The sequence below is a fragment of the Panthera uncia genome, assembly GCF_023721935.1.
Source record: "Panthera uncia isolate 11264 chromosome C1 unlocalized genomic scaffold, Puncia_PCG_1.0 HiC_scaffold_3, whole genome shotgun sequence".
Lineage (NCBI taxonomy): Eukaryota > Metazoa > Chordata > Mammalia > Carnivora > Felidae > Panthera > Panthera uncia.
Window position 1 is genome coordinate 21,061,330 of NW_026057584.1, and position 22,113 is coordinate 21,083,442.

The 22,113-nt window shown below is 39.5% G+C and overlaps 1 protein-coding gene across 3 annotated transcripts in view; it reads right to left on the reverse strand.

The window, feature by feature from the left end:
* XRCC5 (X-ray repair cross complementing 5) overlaps nucleotides 1-22,113 on the reverse strand; it is a 90,115-nt gene that overhangs the window by 65,704 nt on the left and 2,298 nt on the right. For all 3 annotated transcript variants that reach the window (XR_007454288.1, XM_049614937.1, XM_049614938.1), the window contains exons 2-9: nucleotides 20,354-20,467; nucleotides 16,721-16,904; nucleotides 15,758-15,806; nucleotides 14,201-14,323; nucleotides 11,014-11,205; nucleotides 8,813-8,927; nucleotides 7,194-7,332; nucleotides 4,095-4,207 (exon numbers count right to left, since the gene is read on the reverse strand). Coding sequence is in view for 2 of the 3 variants with exons in the window: in XM_049614937.1 (XP_049470894.1) it covers nucleotides 4,095-4,207; nucleotides 7,194-7,332; nucleotides 8,813-8,927; nucleotides 11,014-11,205; nucleotides 14,201-14,323; nucleotides 15,758-15,806; nucleotides 16,721-16,904; nucleotides 20,354-20,467 (1,029 nt within the window). In the remaining variant the exon portion in view is untranslated. The remainder of the gene's footprint in view (nucleotides 1-4,094; nucleotides 4,208-7,193; nucleotides 7,333-8,812; nucleotides 8,928-11,013; nucleotides 11,206-14,200; nucleotides 14,324-15,757; nucleotides 15,807-16,720; nucleotides 16,905-20,353; nucleotides 20,468-22,113) is intronic.

The following is a 22,113-nucleotide window of genomic DNA, read 5'->3' on the forward strand; positions in this document are numbered from 1 at the left end:
GTGTGAATAAGTATGGAATGACATAAAAATGTAACACATTTGAGGAACTGCCTCTGTAGGGCAGTGCCCCAGTGCAAGGAGAGAGGTGAAAGATTACATTAGCAAGATTAGGAAAGATCAAAGAAGTCTCTTATTTGCAGAGTTAAGTGGTTTACACTTCATCCCAAGAACAATGATGAGGCACCTGATAAACTGCAAAGAGACCAGAGTGAAGAACTAATTAGAGAGGCAGGAGCCGCACTGGGAAGGGAAACTAGTGAAACCAAAAAGAAGTATTGCATGTCCTTTTGTCCCCCTTTAAGTTCAATTACTTCTCTGGCAGAGTATCAGATGGGTCAAAGCAGCTGTACCAATACCTGATTAGGGAACAAATACTGAAGAGTGCCTACTATCATAACCAACCACTTGTATCTACTGACCAAGATCAGTTTCTCTCTCCTCTATGTAATCTCGAGCCTGGAGCTTATCTGTAAGAACGTGCCCTGTGCCATACAAGGCAGTGCTTCTCAAATGTTCTTCTGCCCTCCTGCCTCTGAAGCCAAGAACCTGAACGCTTTTACAATAACAGCAGCTCGAGAAGATGGAGTCTCAAAGGTGTGAGGGTTTTGCCCACAGAATTCAAACACCCTCCATCTCCGCTTCTAGTCTCCATTTGAAAACCATTATTTAAAGAAATAAAGGAATAATCCTATCTTAAAACTAAAAAGTTTGCTACGTTCATATAGATTTGCCCTCCTATTAGAATCTGTAATAGGGGCACCTGGGTGGCTTAGTTGGTTAAGCATCCGACTCTGGATTTTGGCTCAGTTCGTGATCTCATGGTTCATGAGTTCAAGCCCTATGTAGGGCTCTGTGCTGACAGCACGGAGCCTGCTTAGGAGTCTCTCCTTCTGTCCCTCTCTGCCCCTTCCCTGCTCGCTCACTCTCTTTCTCTCAAAGTAAATAAATAAACTTAAAAAAAATCTGTAATGCTTCTTGATTAAAGAACAGTTAATGATATCTTTTCCTAAGGCACTTAAATGACTTCTCAAAGGACAACCAGACATGTGGGGGAAGTTCTCATTAAATTCTTACCCATTAAAGGGGCACCTGGGTGGCTCAGTCGGTTGAGCGAACGACGTCAGCTCAGATCACGATCTCGCGGTCCGTGAGTTCGGGCCCCGCGTCGGGCTCTGTGCTGACAGCTCAGAGCCTGGAACCTGTTTCAGATTCTGTGTCTCCCTCTCTCTGACCCTCCCCCGTTCATGCTCTGTCTCTCTCTGTCTCAAAAATAAATAAACGTTAAAAAAAAATTTTTTTTTTAAATAAAAAAAAATTCTTACCCATTATATAGATACCCAGAACACTGACAATGTGGGGGAAGTAAATTGAAAATTTAAGAGAACAGTAATTTGCAGGGCACCTGGGTGGCTCAGTCAGTTAAGTACCCAACTCTTGATTTTGGCTCAGGTCATGATCTCCAGGTTGTGAGATCGAGCCCTGCATCAGGCTCTGCACTGATAGCAAGGAGCCTGCTTGGGATTCTCTCTGTCTCCCTCACTCTCTGCCTCTCCCCTACTCTCTCAAAACAAATAAATAAACTTTAAAAAAAAAGAGACAAGAGTTAATTTGCAACTTCACAATTGCAAAGACAAAAAAAAAGAACACCAAAAAATTCCAAGGCTAAAAACCTATTTTATATAATTAAAATGTTCACCTCAATTCAATCCAGAAATATTAGTTTCTCTTATGTTAAGGGAATATGGAAAAATACGTGATCTTATTAAAAATAATTATTAGTCTGTTAAAAGGTACATACTTAGTTGCTATGGAAAACACCTTGTTCTTTTTTTTTTTTTAATGTTTTAATGTTTATTATTTATTTTTGAGAGACAGACACAGAGCATGAACAAGGGAGGGGCAGAGAGAGAGGGAGACACAGAATCTGAAGCAGGCTCCAAGCTGTCAGCACAGAGCCCGATGTGGGGCTCGAACTCACGAACTGTGAGATCATGACCTTAGCTGAAGTCAGATGCTTAACCAACTGAGCTACTCAGGTGCCCCAAAACATCTTGCTCTTAAGAGGGTGTGTATGCATTTGTTAAGATAATAGATGAAAGCAGGGATGAAAAATATTCAAAAAATCAGCTTGTTCATCTGGTGGTGGTCAGATTATGACTGATTAATGACATAGGCTCTGAAGTCAGAGAGACCTCACTCAAAACCAGTTTCTACCACCTTCCAGTGTGACCTTGGGCCAATTACATACTCAATTTTCAAATGTATAAAATATATTATCCTGACACCTATCTAGGAGGGTTGTACTAAGAATTAAATGGGAATTTACATAAAATACATAGTATATTGAATGGAATATTATAACCACTCAAATAAATGGTGGCTATTATGATTATCTTCAATGTACCATTTGAGGTTGTACTTAAGATAGAAATAATTTAGGGCTTAAAAACAACACAAGTTTGATTTAGAGGACATGCCATGACTTAAAAGTTAATTTTAAGGTAGTAAGTAAGTCTTTTAAAATGGAAAAATGTACTTTTTGTTTAGCCCACTCTTTTTCGCTTTGTCATTTAACTAAATAGGCCTCCCAGTCCCACCCTGGCCCAGGTGACTTCAATTTCTTGGGTCGTGAATATTGGGTTGGTGTTCTGGATAGGTCTTTTCTAGCTACCTAGAATCAAGCAGACCCACTTCCCAACAGGCCAGTTTTTACACACAGATCTGAAGGAAGGTTCCACTTCATGGAAAGACTTCGAGGCACTGCCATTAACAACCATAAATTTTAAGCTTGTAGAGCCCCCAAAGTGAATGCTTTTATTTTTAAGAAATGCATATTCAGTGTAATTTGTTAGAGAATTGTTCGGTAGAAACTCTAAACTTCCAAAAGGTATTTATTTTCACCATGAAAATCTTATCAACTTTCAGTAAGTACTCCCAATTTTCAACTTACGAAGTTTAAAAACGTATCCAACAGTTCGGGTATATCATGGAAAACATCTCCCCACCCTCGCTGAATTATTCTAACACTCAGGGACTCAGAGTACTCAGAGACTCTATCCCAGAGCAACATGAAAAAGCTCAAATCCAGTACACTGGGTAATATTTATTTCCATTACAATTCTCACTTGAGTTTTTTGGTTTTTTTGTTGTTTTGTTTTTTTTTAATTTTTAATGTTTATTTTTGAGAGACAGAGACATGGCACGAGTGGGGGAGGGGCAGAGAGAGAGAGGGAGATACAGAATCTGAAGCAGGTTCCAGGCTCTGAGCTGTCTGCACAGAGCCCGACGCGGGGCTCAAGTCGGGCTCGAACTCACGAGCTGTGAGATATGACCTGAGCCGAAGTCGGACGCTCAGCCGACTGAGCCACCCAGGCGCCCCTCAGTTGAGTTTTTCTAGAACCAACAAGCATCATTTTATCCCTACAGAGCCTAAAAGGCACACTGTAAGACACACTTCTTCATTTTCTCTGGTTGCCGACCTTAAGAACATTTAAGCTAAGAAATCCAGGAACCTTTATAAACCCTTTCTAGGACAGTATATGCTATCCCATGGCCCTCAGTGGATTACTGCATTTCCCCCTGTGTGTTCTGAGTATCTCTGCACCGTGGTCTAAAGAACGTATGACTGAAGGATGGATTTCAGATCCTACACCTCTTTGCTGGATGTTGACAAGGGCGACTGGCATAAAGCAATGATACTGTTAAGAGGCCCGGGGTCATCCAAAACCCGAGTAGACCTTCACTGCTCTAAAATACTCTATTATAAGTCAGTTTAGAGAAAGCAACACAATAGCAAAGAACTATGATGATTCTTTAAAGCTACTGTGAGCTATGATCCACAGCAAAGCTAAGAAGTGACTTTTAATGGAACCTACTCTGATTCATCCCAAGATTTCTCACTTTTCTACATCTTGGTTCCTCTACTCAAAAACTGAAGATAGTTAACACTAATCCCCAGACTACACTGCAAAAACCTAAAAGTGAAATGAATACACATTGTAAATAAAAGGACCAACCAAAAGCAAACCATCTCAAACAATAGTAAGAAAAACGTTCATCTACTTTGTTTACAGTGAGTAGGATAAGTACTATACCTGAGAAGATCTACAAAATCCCAAAACAGAGAAGCACTTCCCCTCTGATTTATATTTCATTTGTTCTTCATCCACTTTAGAGAAAGGAACTATATCACTTCCATAGCGGAACCCTGGAGAACAAGAGAAGAGCATCTGTTAAGCATATGGGGCCTCATTTTCTACAAGCTGAAATTAGCCTGACGCACACATTAGCAATACAAGCATGCTCCAGATCAAGCCTCCCTATACTGTTCCCAGGAATCAAATCACTGCCCCTTGTGACCAGTGGGGGAAAGCAGCAGCAGATACACAAACACCATATATGATACAGAGACGATTAAAATCTAATTACATTCTTTAAGCAGCATCTTCTGCAATCTAGTTACCTTAATGATTATCCAGCCCAGAAGAATGTAGCAAATATAATGTACTAGTTATCCTCCAAAGATAAACCATGGTTGACTAAAGTACAAGTATGATTTGTAAACATAATAACAAGAACACATTTATTCGGAAACCTAGAGACCTGAAGAGAAAAATGCCCAAAGGAAATTTTCAGAATAAAATGTTCTCAAAAATGCATGCTGGAGACACAAATACCTAATAGAAGAAGCCAAAATTCTTCTATTTAGGAACATTGAATTGATAAGTTGGCTATTTCTCTGTATTTAAATTTACTTCATTTCTGGGATTATATTATCTATTTTTTTCTTTTTAATTACTTTAGTTATTCATACAAATATAGGCTCTCGGTTTCTTAAAAATAACTCCCATGCTGTTCCAGGGCCTCTGTTCTAGGGAAGGTCATGCCCTTTCAATACACAGTCTCCTATGTTTGGGAGACAGAAGGATCATCAAAATGAAAGGATTCTGGCCTTGGGTAAATGGAAAGAAAAGCACATGTATCTTTACTCCAAGAAACAAATTTGTGTGTTTGGGGTAGATTCTATGATCCTGTGTTTATCTGTTCCTGTCAATCTGCTGATGCCATGCATTTAATGAAAAAGAAACACACTTGTGTTTTCATATATGTCTTTAAAAAAAGCTGGTGATGAAAACAAAAATCCCAACAAAAAATTATCAAGGGAATGTATGGCACACATGATTAAGAGTGGTGTCTAAGCCAAATGTTTTTCATAACCCTTTTCTGTCATCAGACATCTTCTTACTTGAATTTTTTAACTTGAAAAGTCTAATTAAAACTGCCTTGTATTTTCTGGTTCATTTACTGAAAGAGCAAATCAGTATATAAATTTTGTACATGGCAAGACATATAGAATAGACTGCATCATGTAACCATGTTCCTTTGCACACATATGTATGCTAGTACCTCTGTCTACACATTAGGGGTAGAAAGGGGAGGGCAAGAAAAGGAAGTACGTGGTAACCACACAAAGGTACGAGACAAAAGCTTCACCGCGCTCTCTGCACTCAAACAATGCTTAACCCTTCCCTCTCCATTGCTCTGCCAATACATTTCCTTTTTGCCCAAACAGAGCTGGTGTTTTGCTGCATCCAAAAGAACCGGTGCTTGTCTCTGTCATATTAATCTTCCTAACACACAGCCTCAGTGACACTCTGTGCCTCAAAACTATAAACGGCCCCAGGTTGATTTCAAAATGAAGCATCAACTAGTCCGCCTGTCATTCAAAAAGCCCTTCCTAATTCAGAAGAGTACATAGAAACAGATTCTGAAGTAGGACAGTCCTGGGTTCAGATTCTGCTAGTGGCTAGCTGCATGACTTTGAATACGTTAATGAATGTCTTTCAGCCTCAATTCTTTCATCTGTAAAATGGCATTAACAAGAGTGGGACGCCCGCTTCATTAGGCTGTTGTGGTGATTAAAAGAGAAAATTCAGGCTATTAGCTACCACTGCCAAGTACTAAACTGTGTATGCCCAACACATCAACCCTATTACTTGATATCACTGAGAAGTCCTCCACTTAACCATGCTTTCTTTTCAGTCATTATATGAGGATCATAAGATTAGCAAGTGAGGGGGCCATGATTCTAACTCGGGTCTGACTCCAAAACTCGACTTCTTAACCACACTACAAAACTGAATTAGTAGGGACTGCAGGATCCTAATTACATTTTCTACCCATAAGTAACCAGAAGAAAGGAATCACAATCTCCATCACCTTAACCACTCTCCCCCACCACACATATAAATATACACAAGCATATTAGTGCTTTGCAAATTAAAACTATACTGGGCATCACAAAGCCTGGCAATTAATTTATCTAAAGATTCTAGTTTCTACCTTAACCCATCATTTGGTATCTTGCCATTTTAGCTCTTGAAAACTCAGACACTCTCAGCTAGTTCCTAAGCCCTCTGGATAGAGATGCTGTCTAGACACGCCATACAGATCAAATGGATATAATGTATGAAGTACAACTTTAAACATCCAGCAAACATAAAGCCATATGATGAACACAAATGTTCCAGATCCCCTAAATTACCTTAAAGGAGAAAGCTGGCAAGATCCAGAATGCCTGAAACTGGCACTCAGACGACTAATCACCATAGAAATAAAAAGTAAAATAAACAAAACAACTTGCTTCAGTCACATCAATAAAAGTATTCTCCTAGCTAGTATGTTTCCAACTTTAAAATAAAACCAAGCAGGGGTGTCCGGGTGGCTCAGTCAGTTAAGCGTCCGACTTCGGTGTAGGTCATGATCTCACGGTTTGTGAGTTCAAGCCCCACGTCAGACTCTCTGCTGTCCGTGCAGAGCCCACTTCAGATCATCTGTCCCACCAGCTCAGCTCGCGCGTGCACTCACTCTCTCTCAAAAATAAATAAACCTTTAAAAAAACTAAAAAAAAAAAAAATAAATAAATAAATAAAACCAAGTATTAACTCCTGTCCCTTGAGGGCGTTTCAAACTCAGATGGAGTGCCCGGGTGCCCTCCTGGGAACGGTCCTGCCTAGGTCCTGACAGATGAGCTACATTTAGTTAGGACCTAGCATCTCACCGACCCCGCCAATAGTTGTGTCTCTAGTACTCAGAAAAGTATCTCCAAAAAATAACAGTAGAGATCCTCATCGGCCTCACATTGGCCTTCGAAAACCTCTTTTAGACACAAGTGAAAACTCTTGCTGGCGTACCTTGAATAGTGTCCTCTTTTGGAACCTCCGTTTCATCGTCATCCTGTAAGCAATAAACTGTTTCTTTTTGTATATCTTCTTTTTTTAGGGTTCTTGCATCCACAACTGTCCAAGACTTTTTAACTTTCTCCTGCATAATCTTATTTCCAAAAAGAAAAATAAAGGGAAAACAAAGAAAGCCAGGATTTTAATCAATAAAAAATGAAAATCAAATCTACTCTCTACAGGAAAAAAATTCTGAACAGTTACTCTAGCTAAACTGCTTTGCTCTTGCCTATTGTGGAAATTTTAAGTTTATTTCATAACTCTCTCTACATTTCATTTTCCCCCCAAGGTAACTGCCAGATACCTATTAGTATTTGTATGTACATAAATACTTTTTATACAAAACCTGCAGGCTAATAAAATGGGACCATACAATTTGTTACTACAGTTTTCCAATAAAGAAGAAAGGGAGAGCCATCTATCAGGAGCCAGAAATCAGTAAGGAAATCTGAAAAGGAAACTCGAAAAAAGAACAGGACGAGACTGCATTCTATTCTAGGCCTTGACGGCAGCTGAAACAAAGAAGTGCATCCAAGGTTTTCACAGGTGTAGCATGTGTTTTGGGATTAAGTCTTAGAATATACAAAAACATCTGAATATATAAACATATGTTTTTGTATATTTTCTATACTTAAATCTTTTTATGTATTTAGTTTGTACGTTTAAGAAAAAAAGGCAAGCAGAGTCACAGGAAAACATGGAGCACAGACTCATACTGAAACTGGAATCCCATCAAATAACTACCAAATGCACCTTATTTCTAAAAGCGTGCTCTTATGTACAAACATGCATATATAACAAAAGGCAATTTCTGAGTAACAAGTCACAATGTTTTTTAAGATTTTAAGTAATGTCCACCTAACATGGGGCTTGAACTCACAACCCCAAGATCAAGAGTTGCGTGCTCCACTGACTGAGCCAGCCTGGTGCCCCGACAAATCAGTATTTTTTGATACGTCATGGATACTGTTACTACCAGATCATTAATAACCGGATTGGGTGAGACTGAGTGTCCAAAACTCTGGACTCCTTTAGTGTATATCTATAGTTCTGCTATGATACTACGGTGACATGACTTGATGTGTTCCATTTTGTTCCCTTCAAAAAAAAAAAAAGAAAGAAACGAAAAAGAGAGACAGGAGGGAATTAACCTGGATTATAGACAATTCTTAAAACTTCCTCTCCTAATATGCCTTTTTACATAAAAGCTAAATAGAGATGGGAGGAACAAGGAGAGCAGTTAGAGAAGCAGTAATTATGGTACTGAATAACCCACACATGAATTGTCAGTTCCTTAAATAAGCATATTTGCCTGCCTGGCACATTGCTTGAAAAAACATGTATGGGGGCACCTGGGTAGCTCAGTCGGTTGAGTGTCCAACTTTGGCTCAGGTCATGATCTCACCGTTCATTCAAACCCCGCGTTGGGCTCTGTGCCGACAGCTCGGAGCCTGGAGCCTGCTTTGGATTCTGTGTCTCCTCTTCTCTCTGCCCCTTCCCGCTCACACTACCTCTCTCAAAAATAAACAAACGTTAAAAAAATAAAATTTAAAAAATGTGAATGTATCACTCACCGCTTTGTAAGCCACAATTTTTATAGCCAAATTGGAGCCAATGGTCAGTGTGCAGAGCCAAGGGACGGAATACCTCTCAGTTTTCTTAAACACACACAGTTGTCTCAGACTCTCACTTCACCAAAAAAAAAAAAAAAAAAAAAAAAATTATATACACACACACACCAAAAGCAACAATTTTAAAACATTAACTTGCACTGGATGATGCACTCAAGTTTTCTAGAATGAGAACTGAGTTGTCGTTGATGATAAGGAGGAACAGCAGGGGACAGCAGGAAAATGACAACCCCAAGTGAGGAGACAGCCAGAATACAACTGATTTGGCTTAGGAAGAAGCTGAATTACATTACTGACAGGTAAAAAAAGAGCATCTCTTTCTTCCCCTACTCAATCTTCTCTTTCAACTTGGCCAGTGGTTAACATTTTTTTCAGGACCAAGAATATTTTGAGGATATGATAAAAGCACACCCATAAGAGTTTGCCCACAATTTAAAGGGTTCACCAACTCCCTGAAAACCATGACCCTGGGGATAAGAACCCCTGCTCCAGAATATCAAAGGATAGGTACCATCCTTTAACATCACTGTTCATAACTCTATAATTTATTAGTTAATTCCAATCACCCTTAAATAAAAAGCACATATATATGCACATAGTAGAGAGTATTAAATATTCTCCAAGGGATAAAGGAATTTAGTCCATATTTAGTCTTAAGGTAAAGCGGATAACTCTAGGCTTTTTATAGATGGGGATGGAGAATTGGGAAGTAGCAAACACAACGCAGAGTGCTACTTCATTTGAACAGAAGTCAAGATCAATTCTATTTTTATCTGGTCCCTAATCAAACACAGCAGAGAAGATTGGAGGAGATAGGTGGAATTTGTGGTATTCACTGAGAAAGGAATCAATGACCAAACACTCAAAGCACATAATCCAGACTATGATCAATCCTCCTAGTACAGATGAAAAACAGATCTACAAAAAGGTAAAGAGAATTATCTGACATCATTCAGAGTTATGGACAAAAAGGTTTCAAGAGGCTCCAACTTTCAGAAATAGTCTAAAATGAACAGTAGATATTCTACTTGCTGCCCTGTTTGCAAAGTTTATGATACTCCTTGGCTTTGGATTTGTTGGGGGATGAATGGGTCTGAACCAGGTCTAACCTGTCCATAGGACCTCACTAGTTTGAGTGACATTAAAATCACCATGAGGTCTGAATTCTGTCCCAGGGCAAGTTCTAAAGACTAGCATCTAATACATAACATCTGAGAACAAATGGAACATTTTTGCAGTAGATTTAAATCTCCCCAAGTAGAAGTCTAGATAAGAACAAGTCTAGCCCAGTGCTCTCCCGTACAACTTTCTGCAATGATAGAAATGTTCTATTTCTAACCGTGCCAATCCAATAGGCTATGAAGCAAGCTCTTGGAAGGTGGCTAGTGTGACTGACTGAATTTTTAATTTTATTTAATTTTAATGAATTTAAATTTAAATAGCCACATGTGGATAACGGCTACTGTATCAGATGGCAAAGTTCTGGTCCACATCTTCACAGAAGAGCCAACACCAAAGTAGCTTCAAACTGTGAGTGTCATCACATACACAGACAGTAATTTCCCTCCCTGCCATGATACAGGAAAATAAACTTTTTTAACATTAATTTGTATTGGCTTACAATTTTTATTTATGATACCATGGTGAATATGTTAACTTAAGACATATTCTCGCATTAGAGCAAGCCATGTCCAAATTTGAAATAAACAATTTAGGAATATATATTTGCACATGCTACAGTAAGAATACACGTTATGACAGGAAACGTCACTTTACAGGATTCCTCACTGATTCCTTTGCCAACCCCTTGGGAAACTATCATTCAATTTCTAAAATTCTATTACCTACAATATTTCAAGGGTGTCTATATTTAGAAAATCAATATGTACTGTTTGTCAATTATATTTCACAAGAAATATTTTAAAATTGTGATTGAGGAAAACAAATTAGAGCATATATACCCTTAACTACTCAAAAAACTTAAAGGGGATCAGGGATTGGTACACCATTTCGTCCATAAAAATCAGAATATTTCTTACAGAATAACTGCTAATTCAAGAGTGGCTAATTAGGGAGCCCTCTGATCAAAAGAGAAATTTATATGGCTATGACTGAAAGTTAGAATCAATGTTTTCACTTCTTACCTGAAGGAATAAATTTCATCCAGCCCATCTTCACCTTCTAAAGACATCATCACCTTTTTCACCATCCGAATACCTTCTTTCTGCTGCTCAGTAATTCCTTTTAGAGGAAAGGAGGGTCCATGGTGGTCCAAGCAGGAGCTACCATCTCCTCTGTCCCCGGTTCCATCCTCCTTGCCAACAGGGAATGGCAAACTATCAGGAAAAGATCGGCAGTTGTTCATACGACAAGCTCTGAAGCCAAATAATAAACTGGGTTCCCCTCCTGTGACTATCGCTCGCTGGCTTATGAGAAAATGGGCATGCCACTCACCCGAGCTTTCAATCCCTCCTCTCTCAAATGGCACTTATCACCCTTAGCCAATATCCTATCAGTTTCGAGTGACCGAAGCCTTTTTGGTTTGGTTAAAAGAGTGGAATTTCTTGGTTTACATAGCCAAATAATTCAAAGTGCAGGGTGGCACGTGACCTTCGGATGACTGGACGCAGTCTCACATGCCTCAAGGACCGCCCCAACCCTCTCACTGTCCATTTCATCTCCATGTGCCCCTGTGCTGCCTCCACTCTCTCACTGGCTCCCTCCGCGTCACCCATGAGCTCTTTCAAGCACACACTGCCGGTTCTGCTACCAAAGAGGAATGGACTACGTGTTTAATGCTCTACTCTCAATTCAAACAAGCCAGGGATCAGTGATAACCTGGGGACCAGACCTAGAAGATGCTCGCTCTCATTCGAGCCAGGAGGTTAAAGTGCAGGAAGGACTGCTTCCTAGAAAAAGGCAGGTGATATTCTAGGCAGCCAAAAAGAAGAGTAATAAAAAATAAAATAAATAAAATAAACACCTTTAATAATCCCTCAATGTTATTTTAAGGATTAAATGGCAGAATGTGTATAATATACTTAAATAATGTTATCTTTATTACTGTACATTTAGAATTCCCAGACAGACATCAGTGAATTGCTAGAAATAGGTAAAACCAATTCTTTCCCGTGTTTCATTCTGTTTGAAATGAGACTAAAACTACTAGATGCGGTTATCAGTCATGGAGATATTCAATAATCAATATACAAATTGAAAAATCAACCAACCAAGCACATTTTATGATAATTCTCTACATGGTACTTCATAAATGTTTTCATGTAAACAACCTCATTTAATCCTACACATTAGGTGGATACAAATTTCTCCCTCCATTTCCTAAAAAGAAGCCGAAGCTGCACGGGAAAATCCGGCCAAGCCACAGCCAGTGAGCAATGCAGCGAGGACTCGGTCACCTGAGAGGGCAAGGCTCCTGCACCCGCAGTGTGTCACAGCACTGCCCCCAGAAACCCAAAGAGCAACCTTTTCAGTTCCCTCAACATCACCTACTGGTCAACTCTGTGTGGCTGGTTATTTTAAGGTGATTTCTTTACCATTTTATCTGCTCTAATTAAAATAAAGCTTCCTGTTTAATTTTGTCTACGTATATCCAGCATGACAGATACGCACATCCTGCATGACCTATCAGATAAAGAGCTTCTACAGAGCAGGGCATGGGACACAGGGTTCACATCAGGCTGTGGCTGTTTCCATTAACAACCTAGAAGAGAGATGCAGCTCTTTCTGCCCACAGGTCCTGTCCCGGTGCTATAATAAAAACACCCTTTTGCTCCAAAAAAACAAAACAAAAAAACAGACCTGGAAGATGGGAAAAGTGACATGAACATGAAGAGTCAGGAAGTAATCCTGGAAAAAGAAGTTACAGTAACAGTTCTTTCTACCCTGCTTTCGGCCAGATATAAACTTTCTCAGTAGCCAACAGAACAAACTAAAAATGAGGTCCAAGGAATGAGCCTACTCAGAACACGGTGGTTCTTAGACCTGCTGGTATTCTGTTTACTCCAATTACAACAATCATCCACGGGATACACCAAACAATAAAACCAGAAACTCTACTTTGTATGCCAGAGATCTGTAGCACAAGCACAAATACAAGAAAAAAACAGCCAAATAAGCAGGTAGTGGTAAGGCTACATTCCCCTTCAACACGCTTTGCAGTATTACTCAGACAAAAAAGTAGCCTTTTCCAATGACATTGACAGAAGTGCAGGATGCTTCAACCCTGTAAAGGCATCCTGAAATTATGAACAGGGAACAGAAGCCAGGCAGAGCTTTTGAAGTACTTAGAAAGCTTCAATTCAATAAGACGAAAAGTGTCACTTAAAAAGCACTTAATTTCTCTGAAGTACTATCTTAACAAGTATCAGTCTGATGGGTTATTCTGAACTATTTCTCTACAGTTCTACAGAAAGGAGCTGCCCCTCAGCAGTCTTAAGAGGTACATACATGCAAGAGAGGTTCTTAATTTCCAACGGCAGGCATTTCAAAGAAGCCGAAGGCTTACCATTCTGAGCTGGAGGCTTCCTGGTATAGCTCTCAGTCTGAAAAATGAGTGTACTCAGAAGACTGGTAAGTCAACATCCTATATTATCACTCTGCTTTCACCAAAAATAAAACAAGAAAAAACAGGTTTGAAATGCAACAGGAAGGATTAGTGTGGTGAAAAAGAACTTTCTTGTTAGGGATTGAAGATAAAGAAAGTAAATGCCTGGGGAAGGAGGGACTCTGCCTTGCAACAAATTATGAGATATTTTGTGAACATTTTTGCTCAGAATCTGCATACCCCATGCCTAAATACACACAAGCAAATTACATCTTATGTACGTGTGTGTATCCTTTAGATTTAAAAGTTAAAAAATAAGCATTCTACAGGTTTAAAAAAATTCTCAGGTTGACATTCCTCTCTACCTTAAAAACATCTACTGCTCGCAAAACAGTACTCTGGAACTGCTGAAGAAAAGAAACCATCAATCTGGTAATTGTTTGGATAAAGTCTTCTATGTAAGCAAGAAATAAACTGAATATCCTCCAAAGATTCCTAAATTCTTTGAGTCCAAGAAGCACGAACAAACCATCTACTACTGAGCTAAATTCTGTTTCACTGTGACTTTCATCCCCTTACCATTAAAACTCAGAGTTCCTGGAATTAAGGGTACTCAGTGAATGTTTGCTGAGGTCAGTCATCTAACATATTTCAACTCTGAGCACAAACAGAAGACTCGAGGGAACCAAGAGCTTTAGAAAGGGGCCCTACTCCCTGCATTATGAGAGCACAGGATTGGTCTTCAGACGTTATTCTCGTGATCTTACAAGAACTGCAGGGAGATGCCAGATTTCTCCAAGTTATGGATTATAATATCCAGCTGATCTTGGCTGAATGGGCTGCTGAGGTCAGTGAACACTTCAATATGCCTCTTTTCAAACTTCTTTCCTCTAAAAGAGAAAGTTATCACAATAAGAAATCATTCTTCTGAATTATCACTTACAAACTCAAATGCACTTGGTCACTGGACTTAGAGAGAGGCTAAGAAATGAATCTCAATACAGTTAAGAAATGTGATTACATTCTAGAACCCCACTTATCACTGATGCTCAGTTAAGTTCTACTAAACATATAGTCAGCCTGGTTACAATTCATACTTTTTAGTATCGGGCAAAATTTTTGAGCATTGTGGATATTAAATCCCTGATCTCCCAACTTTAACTTCAGTTAAATATATGGTCACTGGGATTAGAAAGGATCCCTTGGGTGCCTGCGTGGCACAGTTGGTTGGACAGCTGACTTCAGCTCAGGTCATGATCTTGCGGTTCATGGGTTCGAGCCCCGCATCGGGCCCTGTGCTGAGAGCTCAGAGCCTGGAGCCTGCTTTGGATTCTGTGTCTCCCTCTCTCTCTGCTCCTCCCCTGCTTGTGCTCTGTGTCTGTCTCTCAAAAATAAACAAATGTTAAAAAAAATTTTTTTTTTTTTAAAAGAGAAGGATCCCTTTCCAGCCTCCACTTAGGCAGAGTATAAACAAGGAACTCTCCCAGTAACTACAACTTCGGTCTCCTGAGGGTTCACTTTCCAAACATGCTGGCCCAGTTCCACTCACAGGGCTACTGGCAGGACTTTACACAAAATGTACAGAGATTGAGAAATGAAAATACAAATTGAGGACTGAGATTTTAGTACTAATGTTTTTCTTAATGTTTTAGTACTAATGTTTTTCCTAATGTTTTAGTACTAATGTTTTTCCTAATGTTTAGTACTAATGTTTTTAGTACTAATGTTTAGTACTAATGTTTTTAATACTAATGTTTAGTACTAATGTTTTTAGTACTAATGTTTAGTACTAATGTTTTTAGTACTAATGTTTAGTACTAATGTTTTTCCAGTCAAGGAATGGGTGGGTGTAAATAGATTCAAAGACCCATATTTTAAAGGAAAAATAATTAAATAATGAATCAGGTGGCTGGTCAGAGCTAGGCATTTTCTTTTTCTTTTTTAATACTACAATTTTATTTTTTTTAGTTATTTTAGTTAACATATGGTGCTATATTAGTTTCATGCATTTAATTTCAGTCAGATTATGAACAATACCATATAGAAGTTTTTAAAGTTCCTGGTAATTAAGTCAAATAGGAAGGAAGTTGAAATAAGCCAAACATGTATTTCTCCCAGAGAAATTCCCACAAACTATAGCTCTTGCTCTTTTTAAACTTAAAAAAGAGAGGCTGAACTGAACCATTGAATTCTATCAAATGGTTCTTTAGCCACACAAACATGCTGCTTGATTAGCAATGAATCACACATGTACAGAATACAGCAACACATACAATTTCTGCAGAATGGCTCATTTCCACCTCTCTTCAATTGAAGACACTTACACAGTTTCTTGTTGAATCACATCCATGCACACAATGAGTGCATCCAGGACTCAGCTAGTTAAGGGCAGAAAATATCACTAAACAGTCCCTTTATCCCAAGATCATGCAACTTTTTTCCAGTGAAGTCCACAGTGCTTGAAACCGTGAACTCTGGGCTGACTCTGTGAGGATTTAAAAGCACTTGCCAAAGAGTGCTTTTTCCAACATTTATTTCACTAACATATAATCACATATGCTGTAATCACATATCACAGTATATATCCTGAAACATATAATCAGGAAAAATAAAATAAGCCCAAGGTAATCTAACGTATTCCCATGCATTGAAACAAAAATTATGATGTCATTTTACAATATCTAGAATCCATTTTTCATGATTAGAGTCCACTCTTAAATATGACCTGAGCCATAATGTGGCATTTGTAAGTCACTCTTAGCACAGCAGCACCTCCCAGTGATCAGGGAGAACATTACGGTTTATAAAAGTAAGAGTAACCACTTAAAATCATAGTATACGTGGAAGAAATTGGAAATCTCAGTTTAGATATCGGTCTGATTTTGGACACAAAAATACCCTCCATCCAGGAAAGCATAGGGAATGCTAATACTACATTCTTCTACAAATATGTTCTTTACATGCAAACATTTCCAGCCATCACCACCACTAAACTTTCTGCAAATAACAATACAGAAATATACCCACTGGTATCTTTCCCTTATAGTGCCTCCGAACCACTCAGTATCACTAGTGCAGAGAAGGGGCAAGTGGCTAGAGGGTCAGGAGTGCAGATACCCAACCCAACCTGAATAAATCCCAACACACACCATCATCTCCATGTCTTCAGAGCCAAAAAATGCCCATATACTCAGAGGTGGGCTTCTAGTGAGCCTCACCAAACTGGATTATGATTCCTCAGATTAAAGGAAATTTCTGAAGAGTCTTCTCTGGCTGAAAAAGGATACAGTCAGCTTGTTGAGAACCTGGTTGGATTTTGCTTTCGATGTCCTCCAGCAGGTCAAAATCTGGTAGCATCAGGTGTCTGTGGACTGTGATGTTCTGATACTGATCCTTATCAGCAAGGGCATTCTCAGTACCATCTGTACCAAAAAGGACTAATGCAATTTCATCCTTGCTCTCAGCAAACACCTAGAGAAGAACGTTCAAAGGTTAAGAATCATAAACTACCACCTGAAAGGCAGTAGATACCTAACCTTCAAGGAGCAATACAACCATACCTCCCTATGGCATGTCCCTGGGTCCACTGTCAACAACAGAATACTGGGCTAGATGGCCCATGGGACAATGACAATTCACAGGTTCTAAGGAGACTTTTCTGTTGACTATAGGTCCCATCTCTCATTTCAACAGAATTACGGGTGGGAGAATGGGAGAGTGGTTAACTACTCTTGATGACTTCCAGCCCAATCAGACTCTAATTCTCAATGAAAACTAATTATGGATAAATTTGAAAAGCTTTTACTCTTTTTGGAAGTATTTTCCAGAGGACTAAACAAAAATTACTGGTTCATATCCTCTAACCCAGCAATTTCATTCATAGGTATATATACCATAGAGAAATTCTTGCTCATGTACTCAAGAAGACAAGGACAAGAGAGTTCACTTCAGCACTGTTTATAACAGAGAAGTAGTAGAAACTGACCATCTATCCACAGGATGCAAAAACACATTGCAGAATATTTATACAATATTATACCCCAGGAAAAAAAAAATGAATAATTTGTGCATGTTTTTCAGTATGAATAAATCTTATAATTATGGTTGAGAAAAAATAAGTTACAGAATTATAGGTACCATATAATAACATTACATGTTTTGAAAGCTTCATACTATAGTAAATATTTATGAATATACTTATGTCCTAAAGTATTAAATATACATGGTAATGACTATGAAAATCCTGAAGTAAAGAGAGAAAGAAAAAGGAAAAAAGAGGATTGGGAAGGGATACACAGGGACTCTCAAGTTTATCAGTAATTATTATAATTTTTTTTTTTAAGAAAAAAAGAAAAAGACGGGCATCTGGGTGGTTCAGTTGGATGAGCATCTGACTCTTGGTTTCAGCTCTGGTCATTATCTCATGGTTGTGGGATTGAACTCCACTTGGGCTTTGTGCTGAGCATGGTTGAGATCCTCTCCCTCTCCCTCTGCCCCTCCCCCGCATGTGCGCTCACTCTCTCTCTCAAAATAAACATTTAAAAGAAGAAAAAGAAATCAAATATGGTAAAACTTGAGTACTGTATAGTGCTAGACAATGGGAAAATAGCTTTGCATCACAGTATTCTCTGTATTTGCCTCCTTCCTGAAACATTTCATAATAAAATGCAAAAACAAAAAACAGGATCTAACAAAAACACAGTCTTGTTCCCACCTACTTAACCGTAGCCTTCTCCACCAGTGGGAAGAGTGCTGTGTAGACAGAGGATGGAATTGTGTCTTTCCTCATTCTGGTTTGGTCTGTTAAGTGCCCCAGTGTGTTAAGAATTGCAAATACATCCCCGGTTGCACCTGGAGAAAAAAAATCCAGCTGCTGGGCTTCAAACATGTCCAGCACACCATGGGGCAGGCCAGCTAGAACTCTATTTGCATCCTGGGCAAGCATTCATATTAAAGCCAGGTAATCCTGCTCAACAACAAAACTTCAGCCAGGAGAGGGAAGGCAATTCTGAGTGCAGCATGAGACTGGCATCAGGTATCGTCTCCTAGCCTTCCAGATCCACACTGCCACGGAATAGGCAGAGCCAAAAATAAAAACTGAAAGCACAGTTTCTTTAAAAAAAAAAATCTATCCACTGGGGTACATGGCAGCATTACTGAACTACAACTAATACAAATTACTATAACCAGGAATGGAGTTAGAACATTCTCTTCTTGACACATTAAGGAATCCAGGTCATCAGAATTTGTTAAAATCTAGGATGACAGGAAGGGTGTCAGTGTCACAGTGAAAAGGGCAACACCCAGAGCAAACAGGTGTCCAGGAGGAATAGCGGTTGCCAGTGAATGAAGAATTTCGTGGACTTAGCAAAAGTAGCACTCGTACCAGGTAGAAGGGACAGAAATCAAGAGAGGAATGTCATTTACCACCCACCTCCCATCCCCGCCCCGCTGAATGTGAGTGGGTCTTAGTGACTTGCTAGACTAACAACAGCAGAAATGACTTTCTGGGATTTCTAAAGATAGGTCATAAAAAGCCACATAGACAGGTCACTCTTAGGAACCCTCTTGCAATGTTGGTGGGAATGAAAACTGGTGCGGCCACACTGGAGAGCTGTACAGAGTTTCTCAAAAAACTAAAAAACTGAACTACCCTATGATCCAGCAATTGTACTATAAGGTCTTTACCCAAAGGATACAAAAATACAGATTTGAAAGGGTACATGTACCCCAACATTTATAGCAGCACTATCAACAACAGCCAAACTACGAAGAGAGCCCAAATGTCTATTGACTGATGAGTGGAAAAAGAAGATGTGATATATATCTACAATGAAATATTTACTCAGCCATCAAAAAGAATCAAACCTTGCCATTTGCAATGACATGGATAGAGCCAGAATGTATTATACTAAGGGAAATAAGTCAATCAGACACAGACAAATACCACATCATTTCACTCAAACGTGGAATTTAAGAAACAAAACAGATGAACATACGGGAAGGGGAAAAAATGAGGAGGAAAAACAAATCACAAGAGACTGTCAACGACAGAAAACAAACTGAGGGCTGACAGTGATAGATGGGGGATGGGCTACATGGGTGACGGGTACTAAGGAGGGCACAGGGGATGAGCACTGGGTGTTGTATGGAAGTGATGAATCACTGAAGTCTATTCCTGTGACTAATATTGCACTGTATGTTAAGTAAAATTTAAATTGAAGAAAAAAAATTTTTCCTTCTTAGGACTTTCCCTCTTAGGCCCAGCTGCCACACTGTGAGAATCCCAAGCTCCATGGAACAACCACATGTAAGAGTTCTGATGGATAGCCCCAGCTGAGTTCAAAACCACCGGAAGACATAACTACTAGCCATGGGAATGAGCCATGTGAGACGTCTGGCTCAGTTTAGCCCTCAAATGATTCAGCCCAGCCACCATCTGAGTGGACCTACACAAGAGGCCACAGAGGCCCAGCTGAGCCACCCAGTCATCCCCAAACCATGAGAACTGATTTAAAAAAAAAAAAAAAAAAAAAAATCATTTAAGACATGAAGTTTTGGGATAGTATGTTACCAGCAAAAGATAACCGGAATAGGATTTGTTCAAGATTACCAGGTTAGTAAATGACACGGCAGAGCAAAGATTCAAACCCCGGCCACCTGGCTCCAGAGATTATTACATTGTCTTGTTTCTCATGAAAACTGTCATTTCTACTGTAGAGGCCAGAAGAAAGGAAGAAAAAAAATGTCAGGCTCTAGTGGCAGTTGGACTTACACATAAGTATATGTAAAAAACCTCCTCAGATTCCCACAAACACTGGGGCCAGACATCATAAGCAGGCTGGTATCTTGTGTTACTAAGTGGAGACAACAACCAGTTAAAACGTGAGTTACGAGCTCAAGGCCAGGCTGAAACCTACCTGTCGCTGCACAAACATGGTCATCAGCTTCTTTGCTAGTTCAAATGGAGATTCTTCGCCGGGAAGGGAGTTACTCATGGCAGACCCCACATCCATACAGAGCACAATAGCTGCCTAGAAACAAAGTTCCAAAGAGTGAGAAAATGTTAATGGTCATAAAAAAAGAAAACAGATATGTCCTTTTCTTATTTCACCCACAGAACCTGTACTTTAGGGAACTTAGGGGATGCATGGCAAAGGGGGGGGGTGTTCTGCCTAGTGTATGTAAGACATGTAAATGTTTACTACAGAGAAACTTTACTTTTGTTTTTTTTTAATGTTTATTTTTGAGAGAGAGAGAGACAGAGCATGAGCAGAGGAGGGGGAGAGAGAGAGACGGAGATACTGAATCTGAAGTAGGATCCAGGCTCTGAGCTATTAGCACAGAGCAAGGCTTGAACTCACACACCAAGAGATCATGACCTGAGCTGAAATCAGATGCTCAACTGATGAGCTACCCAGGCTCCCCACTACAGAGAAACTTTAAAATTGCCCTAATATTTTCTAAAAGATAGAAAGCAAGTGGGGCACCTGGCTAGTTCAGTCAGTAGATCACACGACTTCTAATCTAGGGGTCATGAGTTCAAGCCCCACATTGGGCATGGAGCCTATTTAGAAAGCCAGGGGGCACATGGCTGGCTCAGTTGGTTAAACGTCCAACTTTTCATCTCAGCTCAAGTCTTGACCTCAGGGTTGTGAGTTCAAGCACCGTATTGGGCTCCACACTGGGTATGGAGCCTACTTAAAAAAAAAAAAAAAAAAAAAAAAAAAAAGACAGAAAGCCAGGATAGGAGCATGCTCCAGGAAGCTGCTGCTCCCTTGACCTGAGCCCAAGAATAAACTCATGGGAAGCAAATCTGAAAACCCATAGGCCAGAGCTAAATCCAGCCCATCTGAGCCCAAAATACATCAGACATACTGCAGCTGATTTGTAGAACCACAAGCATGAGAACAGAGAACAGATGCTTATCCTGTAAGTTACTGATTTGGGGATAGCTTGTTATGAAGCATTTTTGTGGCAACAGGAGACTGCTACAATCTTTATGTATTAAAATGATACACCCCAGGATTTTAAATCAGTTTGGGAACTGGGGATCTAGAATGAAGACTAAGACACCAAATCTATTCTGGTAGGGGACATAGACACATAAACAAATAATACCAGCACAATATTCCATGACAGATGTGGGCAGTGGGCACTAAAAGAATACACAGGAGGATCATCTATCCAAGACTGGTAGAAGGGATAGAGGAGGAGTAAGGAGGCAGAAGAGGTTTATGGATGTGGTTTTTGGGTGAGTCTTAAAGAATGTTTAGGAGTTAATCATGTGAATAAGGAGAGTTACAGGTAGAGGAACCACATAAATAAAGACACCTAGTCATTAGATAGCAATCACATACATAGAGGACTAAGGAAATTGGGGAAATAAACTAAAATAAAATGGTTACATGTGAAGTTCTATGTCTGACATCCAGAATTCAACTGAATATGAGCTGAAAGAGATCTGAACAAATAGCAACTCACAATTTCAGTGTGGATTATACAAATGAGTCACCAATATGACATGGCTACAACACTACATCTCCCACACCTATCTCATTCCATCCTCCAAAATATTTTAGGTTGTATCAACAGTGTACTGAATTCAAAGAAGGAAAACAAAGTTCTTCTGGTGAAAAAAGACTAGATTAGCAAACCGGAGACCATCAGGTCCCACCTT